Here is a 13,159-nt window from a genome sequence, read left to right as displayed (position 1 = left end):
GAAAGCAATGTAATAAAATCGCGTATTTTACGTAGATATAAAATAATAAACGTAGAAGCAAAAATTTCTTACCATCTTGAGTGTATCCTTTTTTTTCACGAAAGAGGAATCGATCGACATGCTTCAATGTTGAATGTCGATGAAGAAATGGGACATGGGACGCCAAGCCAAGCCAACACGGAAACGGAAGTGAGAAAAATCCCCTCTACTAATCGAACCCAACTAACCATAGTACGTTCAAAAATCTTACGTGAGGTAGTTGTCCAATCAGAAGCAAAGAATTACTCGTTTTTATTGGTCAATTAAATTCTATTTTATCTACGTGTAAGGTTTTCGAACAATACATGTGTAAACCATAAATATATTAAATATATAATTAATATGATTAAAATTATATAAAATTTAATGTATATCTATTATTTATGGCGTAAACGCGCCTAATCGAACACCAGCAGACATTCTTCATGCTATTGTTAAAATTCTTTTATATTACTACATTATTTTCTATTTTATAAGCTATATATTAAATCTTTTTTTTTTAGATTATTTAATTACTCAAAATGCAAATGTTATGCGTTTATATATATATATATATATGTGTGTGTGTGTGTGTACTTGAATACTGTAATTAAATTGCTTAAGTATTTACTTATCATGTTAATACCTAATTCAATAATTTTATATTTGTTAGAATACTGTTATATGATGGATTTGTTAAAGAATTATATAGTTTATTTACTGTAATTAATTACTATATTTTTGTCACACAACTTTGTTGGAGTGATATCTAATATAATAAAGTAATCTTAATATAGCTGAAGGTGTCACACCTGAGATTTTATTTGCTGCAGCAATCTGCAAGATAAATTTTGCTAATATAGATGATATGGAATTATTAAACAGATGCAAATAACTATTAAAAAAATAATGAGATTATATGGGAAGATATTTGTATTTTTTAAATAACAATATAATAATTTTAAACAGTCGAATTTACAAAAGAGATAGCAATAATAAAAAACTTACCGTGTTTGGAAGATATTTTGTGAGTTTCTCTCGATCTTCAGTGGATAAGTTTAATTGAGGACTGTAACAAAAATAAAGCAAACAATTAGTAATTTTGTTGATATACAGTTTTGAGGCATAAAATATAAGGAATTGTTATTTTTATTTATTTTATCAAACAGCAACTTAATAAATATTTGGACAATAAAATAAGTGGTTCAGATGCGCATATATATTTTACCTATTATAATCAATATCATCAGGTATAGTCATTTGCTCGTTTCTTCTCATATCTTCCACTTCATCTTGCTGATTCTCAACGACATGAGCATATTTTGCCTCGATCTAAAAGTCGAGTCACATTAATATTTATCGATGAAAATATCTCTTTACTTAACTTCTAATTAAAAATTCTAAAACTTTAACTTTATTTTAATTAGCAGTTGTTTATAACTTTTTCCTAAAATATAATGTTTATTATCGCAATTTAATATAAATTTACAAACCTCTATTCTTCTCGCAAGAGCGGGATCTCCATCCAAGTGACCTAACAAATTCGGTAACTGGATTACTAAATCCTTAAACGTGACTCTTTCGTCGTCTGTCTTGGAAAGTATCCTAAAGGCCGATTTATATTCAACACATTTAGTGCTCTTCATGTTGAACAACTGTCGCCACTTATTGCTCGATCGCACTTCGCTTTTAAGTATCTGTATAGCTTCTTCCAATTTGCAAAGAGTCTCTCTCGTCTTGTCGATCCTTTCGCGGGATACGCAACCCACTGCATAGCCCTTCTCTGTCAATCTCTGATCGGCGTTATCAGGACGCAGACTCAGTCGAAACTCCGACCTGCTGGTGAACATTCTGTATGGCTCCGTAGTACCCTCCGTTGTTAGATCATCGATTAGAACACCAATATAACCCTCGGTTCGGCTTATCAGAAGTGGTAATTTCTTAAACACCTGGATACATTTATGGACAAGATTTTTTTTAGAACATATTGACAAATATATATCTATTATATAGAGCTTTTCAATCGACATCATGAAGTAATGAAATAAAACATGAGAATCTTTTATATAAAAAATTGTAAATTATATACGTCTCTCTCACAATAAGTTTAAGTTTTTTTTAATTTATAACAATTGAAAAATATGATATTATAAACTAAATTTTTTTCTACGTGGAAAACATTAGCTTTCTGATTAATATGCCAATCACCTTAGCGGCTGCATTAACACCCGCGACGATACCTTGTGCAGCAGCTTCTTCATAGCCAGTGGTGCCATTTATTTGTCCAGCGAGGAATAATCCTGGAATCTTTTTCGTTTCCAACTGGGAGGTCAATTCTCTAGGATCTATATAGTCGTACTCGACTCCATAACCAGGTTTCACTGTAAGCATAAATGTACATACATTATGTAAGCTTAATTTTGGTTGTAAATACATATAATAATTATTTAAAATATTGTAAAACTTAATTAATAAATAGACAAATTAAACAATCACTTTGCATCTTTTCCAAAACTTTTTATCAAAAAAAATTATAAAAATAAGATTCATACATCGATTGTATGTAATGAATTCTGCATAATCTTCAAACAATTTAATATTTAAAATAAATTAAGATTAAAAAAAATTATAATATAAAAAATATACCTAGACGAGCGTTTTCCAATCCTGGAATACACTTAACAAGTTCCACTTGTTTTTCTTCTGGTAAGGTACAGGACAATCCACTGGGATAAATTAATGGTGAATCCAGACCTTCCGGCTCCAGCCAAATTTGATGCCTAGGTGTTTGGAATCGCAGAATCTTACTTTCTATGCTCGGGCAATATCGCGGACCTGTGATCTCCTCCGTGACGTGTAAATTACAGTGCATATTGTCCTTTATAATCTTCGCGACACCCTCATTCGTATATGTCAGATGTGTTAATGCTTGTTCCTCTGGCAGTAGCCACACATTATCATTCATAAAGGAGAATGGTATCGGGGAATCATCCGGCAAGCATTTCGTACACTTGGTGAAGTCAATGCTATCTTTTTCCAATCTTGGCGGTGTGCCTAAAAATATGTATAATCTAATTAATATACTATTATAATCAAAAATTGTAATGTTATAACTTTAATATATGAATATATAAATTTTTATATATATATATATATATATATATATATATACACACAACTTGGAATGCAAAATAAGAAATGTCTTTCGAATTTTGTTATGTAAATTAGTAGAAAGAGAGTGTGTGTGTATATATATAGAACACAACTCTTACCAGTTTTCAATCTTCCTATCTTAAATCCAAGTCTATCAAGTGTGTTTGCCAGACCAATACTGGGTTCATCATTCAATCTACCTGCAGGTCTCTTCTCCAATCCGATATTTATTTGGCCCTTTAAAAAAGTTCCTGTGGTTATAATTATTGCATCACCAAATATTTTTGTTCCATCTCCTATAAAAGAATATTTTTGAATAATTAAAAATATTACTAATATTTTTGAATTTATATAGAATAGTATAATACTTTTATGGAAATAGATTAGTATATATAATACATATAGTATATATCAACTCAATGTTAAATACAAAAATCAAGTTATTTTAATTGAGTTAAGTCAAATTTCTTTTATTCTTATATATTATATCTATCTTTCTATTCTATTATAAAGTTTGAAACGTACTGAGAATTACTCCACAGCAAGACAAAGGATTCGCTAAAATTAAATCTTCCACAGAAGATTCGTAGATGTGTAAACCAGGCATATTGAAAAGTTCTGCTTGAAGATGTTTTTTGTATAATGTTCTGTCGATTTGAGCTCTGAGACCCCAAACCGCCGGTCCTTTGCACTTGTTGAGAACTTTGTAATGTATTCCTGAAATATCACATATTCGACAACATATTCCATCTAAAGCATCCACTTCTCTCATCAGATGACCTTTTCCGATTCCACCAAAAGACGGGTTACACGACATTTCCCCTGTATAAATATAATCAAATGCATATATGTATAAGTAATGTACTTGAAAGTAAAAAGTCCAAAGACAAGAAAAAGTTAACAATTAAAAATATATTCTTAATTATTCTTTAATTATTTTAATATTAATATACAATATTTTTTCTGTCTTATAATTTTAAGTATAGAAAATTTAAACTACAAATTGTTTCTATGTACAATTTGTAGTTTAAATTCTCTATACTTAAAATTATAAAACACAAAAAATATTGTATATTAATATTAAAATAATTAAAGAATAATTAAGAATATATTTTTAATTGTTAACTTTTTCTTGTCTTTGGACTTTTTACTTTTTACAAATATGTAATGTCATATTTGTTTTTAAACTTATAGTGTTCAAGTTACATAAATTTTTCAATATATTATATTTCCATATGCAATATTTATGCTTCTACAATTTAGCAAAACATTTTGTGAGTAAACTAAACCATTACTTTTATGAAAAAATTATTTCTTTCACTATGCAATGTATGAATATCAATTTTAAAAATTAATAACTACTGCCGAATAGTTTTAAGCATACATACCTATAGTACTCTTTTTCTGAGTAACTAACAATGTCTTAGCACCCATTCTAACAGCAGCTGCAGATGCTTCAGTTCCAGCATGACCACCGCCAACTACTATTACATCAAATTTCTTCTCGCTATCGTTTGTGATTAGTCTTCTTAATAATTGTAATCGTTTTTGTTTGGAATATGTGTTGAATAAAGATGTTTTAATTTTTGTAGAAATCATTTTATCCAATTATTATGCTCCTCCTGTATTCTAATTTCTGCAAAAATAATTTAGTTTCTTTAAATTTCAAAAATTAAAGCCAATAAAATGAAAAATATCAGAATATATATTATTATATTTGTGTAACCCTCTGTTGTGATTCATTTTAGATGTTTTCTATGATGAGATGCAAGAAGAATTATATGTATAAATTTATTATTGTATAAATGTTTATACAATTATATCTGAAATCTACCATTTTTAAATAAAAATATGTATACGTTAATAAAATATTATCAATATACATAAAATCACTTAAATCTCTGTATATGATTTGAAATAACTTTATTACAATTACCTCATATAACTTTTACTGTATATTAACATTATTAAATCTATATTTTAAATATGTAGCATATCATTTTATCATCTGTTTTAGAATAATACTATTCATTAATATTTTATCGTTTACAATAGAAATTACAAGTTATTTCAAATCAAGATAAAGTTAACTAATTTACACTGTATAATATTGAGATATATTTTCACTAAAAATTATGTTGCCTTTGGAGTATTTAATTTTACCATGATATATAAAACAGCTTATTTCAATAATATCTGCAACAGAGGGTTAACAAGAACACAGATGTATAAAATAAACATTTATTTCGTGCAATAATTACAAACAGCAGTTTGTCGAGAAATAATAAAAGAATGAGATATATCGCATATCAAGAAAGATGATCCGACAACAAATATTCCTGATGCTTCAGGATTCTGTATAACGAACTGTATCTAATAGCCTTTTGGATTTTCGATAGTATCAATCGCTCGCATAGATCTTCCTTGCTTTCAAACTTGAGATTCGCGTATCCCAGATTATTGAGGAATTCCAGAACGAAGTTGAAACAATTCAGTCTGATATCATCGTAGTTGACAGACTTCCATCTGTCATCTTTCGATATAAATGCCAGCGTTTCATCCCATCGAACCGTCCAGGCAACCGGTATCACCTGGAAGACGACGCAAACGGCCCACCTGTGGACGTCGTTCGTTATCAGGCCGGCTTTATCGAATTCGACGACGCGCCCGCCCGAATCGACTACCCCGACGTGCAAGTCGTCGCGCGTGACGTCGTAATCGTCCAGGAAGCCGCCGCGCGAAGGTCGAATCGCAATGCTAGTCGGATTATGAGCTGCGTTCGCGAAAGGATACGGGACGCGAAACGGGTCCACGATGAAATCTTGTATCGGCGACGAGCAAACCGGACACGTCGCCGGCACGTGTCTGCAAAATACATTCTTCCTCGAACAATGACGGAAGCACACGACACCCGAATCGTCGTTCATCCTGAGAATGATATAAAAATGTTGATGTTAACTCTGACTTGTTTTAGTCCTGTTAACGTGTCATTTTCCCTGCTTCGTGATAATATCCGTGCTATTTTTTTTCTATGCAACTCTACGTAGAATATTTTTGTATTGTGTTAAAATATGACATTTGAAAGTCTAATCTGATTGATGATGAGATGATGTTCTCGCACAGGCTAAATACACCCATGTACTTGTTTCGACTACAATTCGGAAATATATTTGCGTTAACTACCTCGTTTTATCGAAACAATCGGGTCAATGAATACACATGTCATTTAACCTCATTTAACCTCATTTTGGGTTAATCACGCTACATATACTTACATGACGCGTATATGCGATTTATTCTCGTATCTTGTTGTGGATTACAATCATATGCGATGTTACACGTGTAACAAGTTAGCAGTTACTTTTCATTTGCCAAGAGTTTGACAAATTGCATTGACAGTACGCTCATATGGTATGCGCACTGCGCACATATGATCGCGCATGACGTCACGATCGATATATCGATATGTATTTCGATTCGACTATCTCGACCATTTAATTTCGAAATGCTTGTTTGTTTCACTATGTTTACGCTCTTTTTTGCATTCTCTGCCTTAAAACGAATTTTTATTTACATTCGCTCTCAAATAAAAAAGAAGAGACAAAAATGAAGAAGATAAATATGACGAACGAGTTTTATGAAGAAGTAAAAATACTACTGCACACACAGACTCGAATATAAATTAAAAATGTGCACAAACTCTCTTCTGACATTAATTGCTTATCTTCTATTTTTTTCTATTTCTCTTCAAACATAAAATATTATTATAATATCTTATATTCTTCTTTTTCAATAAATTTTATTTTATTTATTTAATCCTATTTTATTATTAAAAACTATCCTACTATTAAAAAAAGGTTATCAGACGCGAGAAATGTGCGTTTCAAATTGACGTATGTAATTATGATTGAGTTCAGATGATCAAGACTGCAATTAATAAGATAGTGATAATTTGCATCAACTTAGCTTAATAATGATAAAGGTTATTGCTATGTTTTTCTTAAAAGCACTTTTTTATTTTTTAATGTTTTAATCATTATACGTTACGTGACATGTACTCATAAAGTTGACAAAAATATACATATATAAAAACAACGTATATATTTCTCTTGAAATAAGTATGTTAAAAAGTATTAACAATTTTTAAAGTATAAATCATTTAAATTCTAATGATCTTCTCGCAAACGTAATTTCAGAGAATTGTAACAAATAACGGATTGTTATTTGTTTCCTCAATTTGAAATGTCTTGACTTTAATAGAATTTTAGTTTGAAGTTGAATTACCAAGCTAACAATAAGTCGTGAAACGGAGAAGTTTGAAAAGTTCGAAATCTTTCAGCGACTTTCTCGTCCCTAAGGAGAAAATAATTTCGAGTTTCGCATAAAATAACGCGACGTATTCAATCCTTTCCGCCAATTATGAGATATATATCTATAAACTTTATCTTCTTTATTACCGCATTGTTTAAAAAGAAAATTGAAAATTGAATGAAAATTGCTTTATTCAAATTGTACAAATGCACATAATATATGTGTAATCGAGTATGTGTATGTAATAATGTACACAATTGTTATATCATAAAATGTAATAATATCATGCTGATAATATTAGAAGAATTAATTATAAATGCCTACTAACTGGAAATATTTAATGCAAACGCGTTCACAAACGACCGAGGCATCACCTTGAAATCTATTTCTTTCTGCGGTAATACTATGAGTGCATTAGAAGGTTGATTGTTATGTGGCCTATTTATCTCGAGATTTTCCTTGCTGAAAGCGGTCGCAAAATTGTCCTTTTCATTCCACTTTAAAGTCGTCCATATGACTCTAGGACGCTCGTGCAAGACATATCGCGTGTGTATCTACAATATGATTTAATATTACATATTTATTTTTATTTTACATAACGTACACGAAAATGCGAATCTTACCTTAACTGGTATTTGTTCCGGAGTCTTCCAGTTGCGGTGCAATCCGTTCAAAAGAGGTATAAGATATAGATGCGCAGTAATGAGAGTGGTCACTGGATTTTTCGACAGGCATAAGAAATACTTGGTTACGTTCTTCCACTTGAACGTCCCGAACGTTGTCGACTTCCCCGGTTTTATATTTATGTGTCCTGAAAAAAATGTATATACAGGATGTTCTCAAATTCGAAGATAATAAAATTGCATTTGCCATTGTTTGTCATAGTTCTTGAAAAGACACATTTTTATGTTCTATTAGATTTATTGTATTACAACGTATATATTTAATCAGAGAAAAAAAATACCAAAATGTATATTGGCATTGAAGTAAACCGTAAAAATTCTCTTCAATCGATCATTATTGCTCGCACAACCTATTGTTACAAGTACGTCCACTTTCTCTAAAACTTCTTTGATTTTCATAATTATAAGTAGCGTACTACAAAAATATCAACCATTAAATATTTCGATTATTACAGTAATTATAAAAATATTAATCGTTTGCATATTAAATAAAATATAATAGAGTGTCAAGAATTACATGTATATAAAAAGAATTACATGTATATAAAAAATATTGATATACTCACTTATCAGCCACAATTCCGCAATCTAATAACGAATCGAAACCTTTATCTTTTAGTAGCCCGATTATGCTTATTCTGTTGCTATCGTAGACGTATCCATCTGTTAAAGAATTGCCAGGTTCTTCCAATAAATCTCCAATTGACAATATACCTACGATTACACGTGTTGAAACCATAACTTCTTTATAACCTACAGCTGTCAAAAGTCCTAATTCGGCTGAACCGATACGCGTAAATGAATGTATAATCGGTTCATCTATTTGTATATCGCTACCAATGTTCCTTTAAAAAATATATAAATTATTACAAATATAACTGCTCCAGTGGAAAAAATTGTATATCAAAAAAATATCGAACTTCTCGTACTTAATATTTTGTTCGTATTCCGGCTTAATCTTTATCATTATTAATTTATTCTTATCCTTATTTTTTATTATTTGTTGCGCATCCTTGACTGGCACAACCGCTGTCGCTTCTGCAATCGGATAGAGAAATAATAATTAATTTTTTACCGCAAAGAGAGAAGTGATTAATTTACACTTTTATAAATAATTGTTTACCTTCGGGAATACGCTCTCCGCTTTTCACCCACACACATGTCCCAGGTTGGAGAGATACTGGAGTATTCTGCAAAAAATCTTTTGTCTTACAATCCTAGCTTGTTGTTGATACATGAGCATTTAATATCGTACTTACTGTACAACTTACTGTAGTCTTATCCAATACTGTCCTTATGCCTACACCGTCACTTGCCAATACTGCGAATCCATGTTTAGTGGAAACTCTAAATGCTGGCACATTACAATCGGAATGTATGGATTGGCACACTATTCTGCCATAAGCGTCATTTATATTTATTATGTCATATAGTCTTTCGCTTATATTGAAATCAATTGCTTTCTTCATTATAGAAAATGCCTCGTGTAGAGAAATCATGGAAAATTTAGTATTGGGAACAATATCTATCACTTGTGTCTGTGAAAAAAAAATTAATTGTATATTACAATACAATTCAATTGTATATATACAATTTCATAAATATTTTTTTATCATTTCTAATATAATAAATAGCCTATCTTGTTCGTGATTTTAGACGAAGAAAAGGAAGGTTTTTTGTTAATAATAACTTGATTTGCGACATTTAACTGTAAAGAGATTAATTGCATATATAATTTCATGAAATCTGCCTTATTGCTTTAACAAAGAAAATAACTTACATCGTTTTTAGACGAAGAAGATTCCTTGTTATCAACTCCACCATCAGAAGATTCCTTGTTTAACGAAGAAGGTTCCTTGTCATCAGTTTGATTTGAGGTATTTGACTGTAAAGAGATTAATAGGATATGTAATTTCATAAAATTTATCTTATTGTTTTTAATATAGAAAATAGCCTACATCTTCCGTGCTGGATTCATACAAAGATGAAGATGTCATGCTTTAACAAAGAAAATAACTTACATCGTTTTTAGACGAAAAAGATTCCTTGTTATCACCTCCACCATCAGAAGATTCCTTGTTTAACGAAGAAGATTTCTTGTCATCAGTTTGATTTGAGGTATTTGACTGTAAAGAGATTAATAGGATATGTAATTTCATAAAATTTATCTTATTATTTTTAATATAGAAAATAGCCTACATCTTCCCTGTGACACAAAGCTTCCTCGTCATCAATAGCGGCTTGATTTGAAATATTTGACTGTAAAGAAATTAATTACATATATAATTTCATATTTTTTAAATTGTTTTTAATGTAAAAAATAATCTACTTCTTTTGTTATTGCATCAGGCGAAGAAGAAGATGCCTTGATAGTAGTTGCTAGAGTAGCTAGTGTACTTAAAGCACTTTCATTCACGTTCTTTAAAAAAAAAGATAAAAAGATGTAATTATATATATACAATTTCATAAAATCTTTTATTATTTCTAATATGTAAAAAAACCTACCAACGTCTTTATTGGTTTAAGCAGAGAAGAGAATTCTTGCATAGTATTTTCATTCGCGACATCTATCTATAAAGAAATTTAATTTAATATATAATTAAATTTTTTTTTTCTTTTCTCTTATTCATTATTCCTAATATAGAAAATATTTTACCTTCCTTAGATTATTAAACAAAGGATATAATTCTTCTAAGTATTTTTCGATTAATTGTAATAAGTACGACTGTTCACGCTTGTTAATCGTCTGTAAAAAAATTCAATTGTATATAATTAAATTTTCATAAAATCTTTTTTCCTTTTACATTTGTTGATGCTAGTAGAAAATACCTTCTCTATAAATTCATCAAAAAAAAGACAAGTTTTTACAGTGTTTCGCTTTACTCACGTCTGTTTGCAAATAATTTAATTGTGTATACACAATCTCATAAAATTATTTTTCTCTCTCCATCATTATTTCATATTGCATCTAATTTAAAAAATATTTTACCTTTTTCGTAGGTTCATCAGGTGAAGAAGAAGATTCTTTAAGGTTAAAGCATTTGTGCGTGTGTGTAAATAAGTCATTAATCATCTTACTTAATAAATCACTTAAACTCTGTAAAAAAATTTAATTATATACATATGATCTTATACAATTTTTCTCTGTCTATCTATCTATCTATCTGTTTATCTATATATGTATGTATCTATCTATCTTTCTCTCCTTTTCTTTTTTTCTATCATTATTTCATTATTTTTGATGCAAAAGATACTTTACATTTAACAAAATAGAAGAACCCGTGTCTTTTGTCATATTGATTTCCTATAAAGAAATAATTGTATGTTTAATCTCATGTAAAATCTTTTACTATCAATATAAAAAATATTTTTTTACCTTATCTTTCATCTTCTTTATTTCATTCTCACCTGTCTGTAAAAAGATTTAATTGCATGAACAAATTTATTATATTAATATTATAATAAAGTATCTTACTTGATTTGTAGGAATAATTTTTGAAATTAATGTGTTGGTTAATTTTGCAACATTTTGTTGCCTTTTAAGCTTTGTTTCACATCTATTCTTCAATTCTATCTTTAAATTTATTTGCTGTTGTAATGTTTTTACAATTATATTGTGGCATGTTAAACTTTCTTCGCGTAAGTCAAATAAATTAACGATTAGCGTATTCTTTCGTATTCCACATATAACTCTGAGAACATATTTTATTGTTGTAATAAAAAACATACAAATATATAAAATATAATAGAAATAAAATTTTACCGACGATGTTTATTCTCTAGTTGCGCTTTAATTTTTTTTATAATTGGCGCATATTTTGTAACATTTTGTGTATCAACAATTTTGTCAATCATTTTAGCAATATTATTCTCAAAAGATTTACAAGACAAGTAAGGTAAATTGTGACCAATAATAAAAATTAACTTAAAATTAACATCATTCTCATCGCACAAAGAACATATTTTTTCCTATATTGTATAAACAAAATAAATTATAATAAATTGAAACACTATAACAAAATATTTAAAAAAAGTTTAAAATATCTATAGTTACCATTATAGCATGCACATCATGTTTTATAATTTCAATTTCGGGTTTATTACTTATCTGTTTTAGTACAAATTTGACATAATCAATAGAGTCCAATGTGATTATGCCATGAACTAGTACTTCGTCTATATCTTCATATAATGTATGTGAATTATCGGTATATACTGTACATAATTGTAATAAAATTTTATATATATATTGTATATGTGTATACTTACGTATTTTGCTATATATTTATAATTAAATTACAAATTTATAAAATATATAATAAACACAGCCAAAGAGAGAGAGAGAGAGAGAGAGAGAGAGAGAGAGAGAGAGAGAGAGAGAGTCTATATAAATTAAATGTATTTCTTAAATTATAATTTAATTCAAATATTTACATTAACTGTAAAAGTAAGTAATTAAGTAATTCTAACACATTAGAAAAGAATATGTATAAAATACATAGACAAAATTATTTTTATGCTACATAATAGCGATCATAATAAAAATCATAATAACGATCAAACATATGAAGCAAGATATGCATAGCTGCATTTAATATTCGCATTTATTAAACGCAGGATATATAAATAATTAAAAGATTTTATTGTAATGTTGTATCTTTTAAAATGAGCTGTATATACCTGTATATATACATTAACGTATATTTCTCTACACGCACTTAATATATATTTACATAAAGAATATGTTTGTTACAATATACATACCCGTTAAAATTGTAGATTTTATCATTGTGGCTTTTTTTAACAGTGCAGTTCTAAAGCTTGTTAATATATTTGTCGTAGGATTTTTTGATATTTCGGTTATATGTTTGATCTCAATCACCAAACTCGTCGACTGGCAATGAGTTGACTTTGCTTAGCTGTGAGAACAGTTAACAGAACTGTTTCGATAAGGAATTGTTTACATTTTTTTCAAAACGTTTCCAATACACCAC

General features: G+C 29.0%; 3 protein-coding genes across 8 annotated transcripts; all 3 read right to left on the bottom strand.

The window, feature by feature from the left end:
- Nucleotides 1-710: 710 nt before the first annotated feature.
- Nucleotides 711-6,511, bottom strand: LOC114933616 (5-taurinomethyluridine-[tRNA] synthase subunit MTO1, mitochondrial). The gene is made up of 10 exons (XM_029306229.2): nucleotides 6,447-6,511; nucleotides 4,560-4,807; nucleotides 3,697-3,993; nucleotides 3,291-3,467; nucleotides 2,665-3,072; nucleotides 2,227-2,399; nucleotides 1,512-1,967; nucleotides 1,247-1,350; nucleotides 1,027-1,087; nucleotides 711-855 (listed from the first exon to the last, which is right to left on the bottom strand). Exons 2-10 carry the CDS (start codon nucleotides 4,768-4,770, stop codon nucleotides 763-765), a joined length of 1,980 nt encoding a protein of 659 aa, XP_029162062.2. The 5' UTR covers nucleotides 4,771-4,807; nucleotides 6,447-6,511; the 3' UTR covers nucleotides 711-762.
- LOC114941182 (MKRN2 opposite strand protein-like) lies at nucleotides 5,399-6,511 on the bottom strand. The gene is made up of 2 exons (XM_029316082.2): nucleotides 6,447-6,511; nucleotides 5,399-6,099 (listed from the first exon to the last, which is right to left on the bottom strand). Coding segments are annotated over exons 1-2 (621 nt in total). The 5' UTR covers nucleotides 6,449-6,511; the 3' UTR covers nucleotides 5,399-5,480.
- Nucleotides 6,512-7,655: 1,144 nt separating this feature from the next.
- Nucleotides 7,656-13,080, bottom strand: LOC114941183 (gephyrin-like). Of its 6 annotated transcripts, none has more exons than XM_085482512.1 (20): nucleotides 12,930-13,080; nucleotides 12,220-12,380; nucleotides 11,929-12,134; nucleotides 11,641-11,857; nucleotides 11,542-11,577; nucleotides 11,425-11,469; nucleotides 11,155-11,262; nucleotides 10,822-10,911; nucleotides 10,671-10,736; nucleotides 10,495-10,584; nucleotides 10,365-10,424; nucleotides 10,187-10,291; nucleotides 9,946-10,050; nucleotides 9,425-9,703; nucleotides 9,289-9,355; nucleotides 9,095-9,203; nucleotides 8,732-9,010; nucleotides 8,447-8,580; nucleotides 8,106-8,293; nucleotides 7,656-8,036 (listed from the first exon to the last, which is right to left on the bottom strand). In XM_085482512.1, exons 1-20 carry the CDS (start codon nucleotides 12,952-12,954, stop codon nucleotides 7,806-7,808), a joined length of 2,601 nt encoding a protein of 866 aa, XP_085338638.1. In that variant the 5' UTR covers nucleotides 12,955-13,080; the 3' UTR covers nucleotides 7,656-7,805. The 6 variants fall into 6 exon arrangements, with proteins under 6 accessions (XP_085338638.1, XP_085338639.1, XP_085338640.1 ...); XM_085482513.1 differs by having other exon boundaries at nucleotides 9,437-9,703; XM_085482514.1 differs by lacking the exon at nucleotides 10,495-10,584.
- Nucleotides 13,081-13,159: the final 79 nt, after the last annotated feature.

Source organism: Nylanderia fulva, unplaced genomic scaffold (genome assembly GCF_048542155.1).
Source record: "Nylanderia fulva isolate GAGA-0341 unplaced genomic scaffold, ASM4854215v1 Scaffold21, whole genome shotgun sequence".
NCBI classification, from domain to species: Eukaryota; Metazoa; Arthropoda; class Insecta; order Hymenoptera; family Formicidae; genus Nylanderia; species Nylanderia fulva.
The sequence above is the reverse complement of the archived record's forward strand: the minus strand, read 5'-3'. Positions and strand labels throughout refer to the sequence as shown.

What these genes read in the sequence shown, in the direction of transcription:
- LOC114933616 (XM_029306229.2), bottom strand. Translation starts at nt 4,770, where the DNA reads ATGATTTCTACAAAAATTAAAACATCTTTATTCAACACATATTCCAAA. An exon ending in GATGATATTGATTATAATAG is followed by an intron (nt 1,088 to 1,246) that starts GTAAAATATATA and finishes TTTTTGTTACAG; the next exon opens with TCCTCAATTAAACTTATCCA. An exon ending in CAAAATATCTTCCAAACACG is followed by an intron (nt 856 to 1,026) that starts GTAAGTTTTTTA and finishes TTTATCTTGCAG; the next exon opens with ATTGCTGCAGCAAATAAAAT.
- LOC114941183 (XM_085482512.1), bottom strand. Translation starts at nt 12,954, where the DNA reads ATGATAAAATCTACAATTTTAACGG. An exon ending in CTTTTTCGTCTAAAAACGAT is followed by an intron (nt 10,051 to 10,186) that starts GTAAGTTATTTT and finishes ATCTCTTTACAG; the next exon opens with TCAAATACCTCAAATCAAAC. An exon ending in AGACTACAGTAAGTTGTACA is followed by an intron (nt 9,356 to 9,424) that starts GTAAGTACGATA and finishes GATTTTTTGCAG; the next exon opens with AATACTCCAGTATCTCTCCA.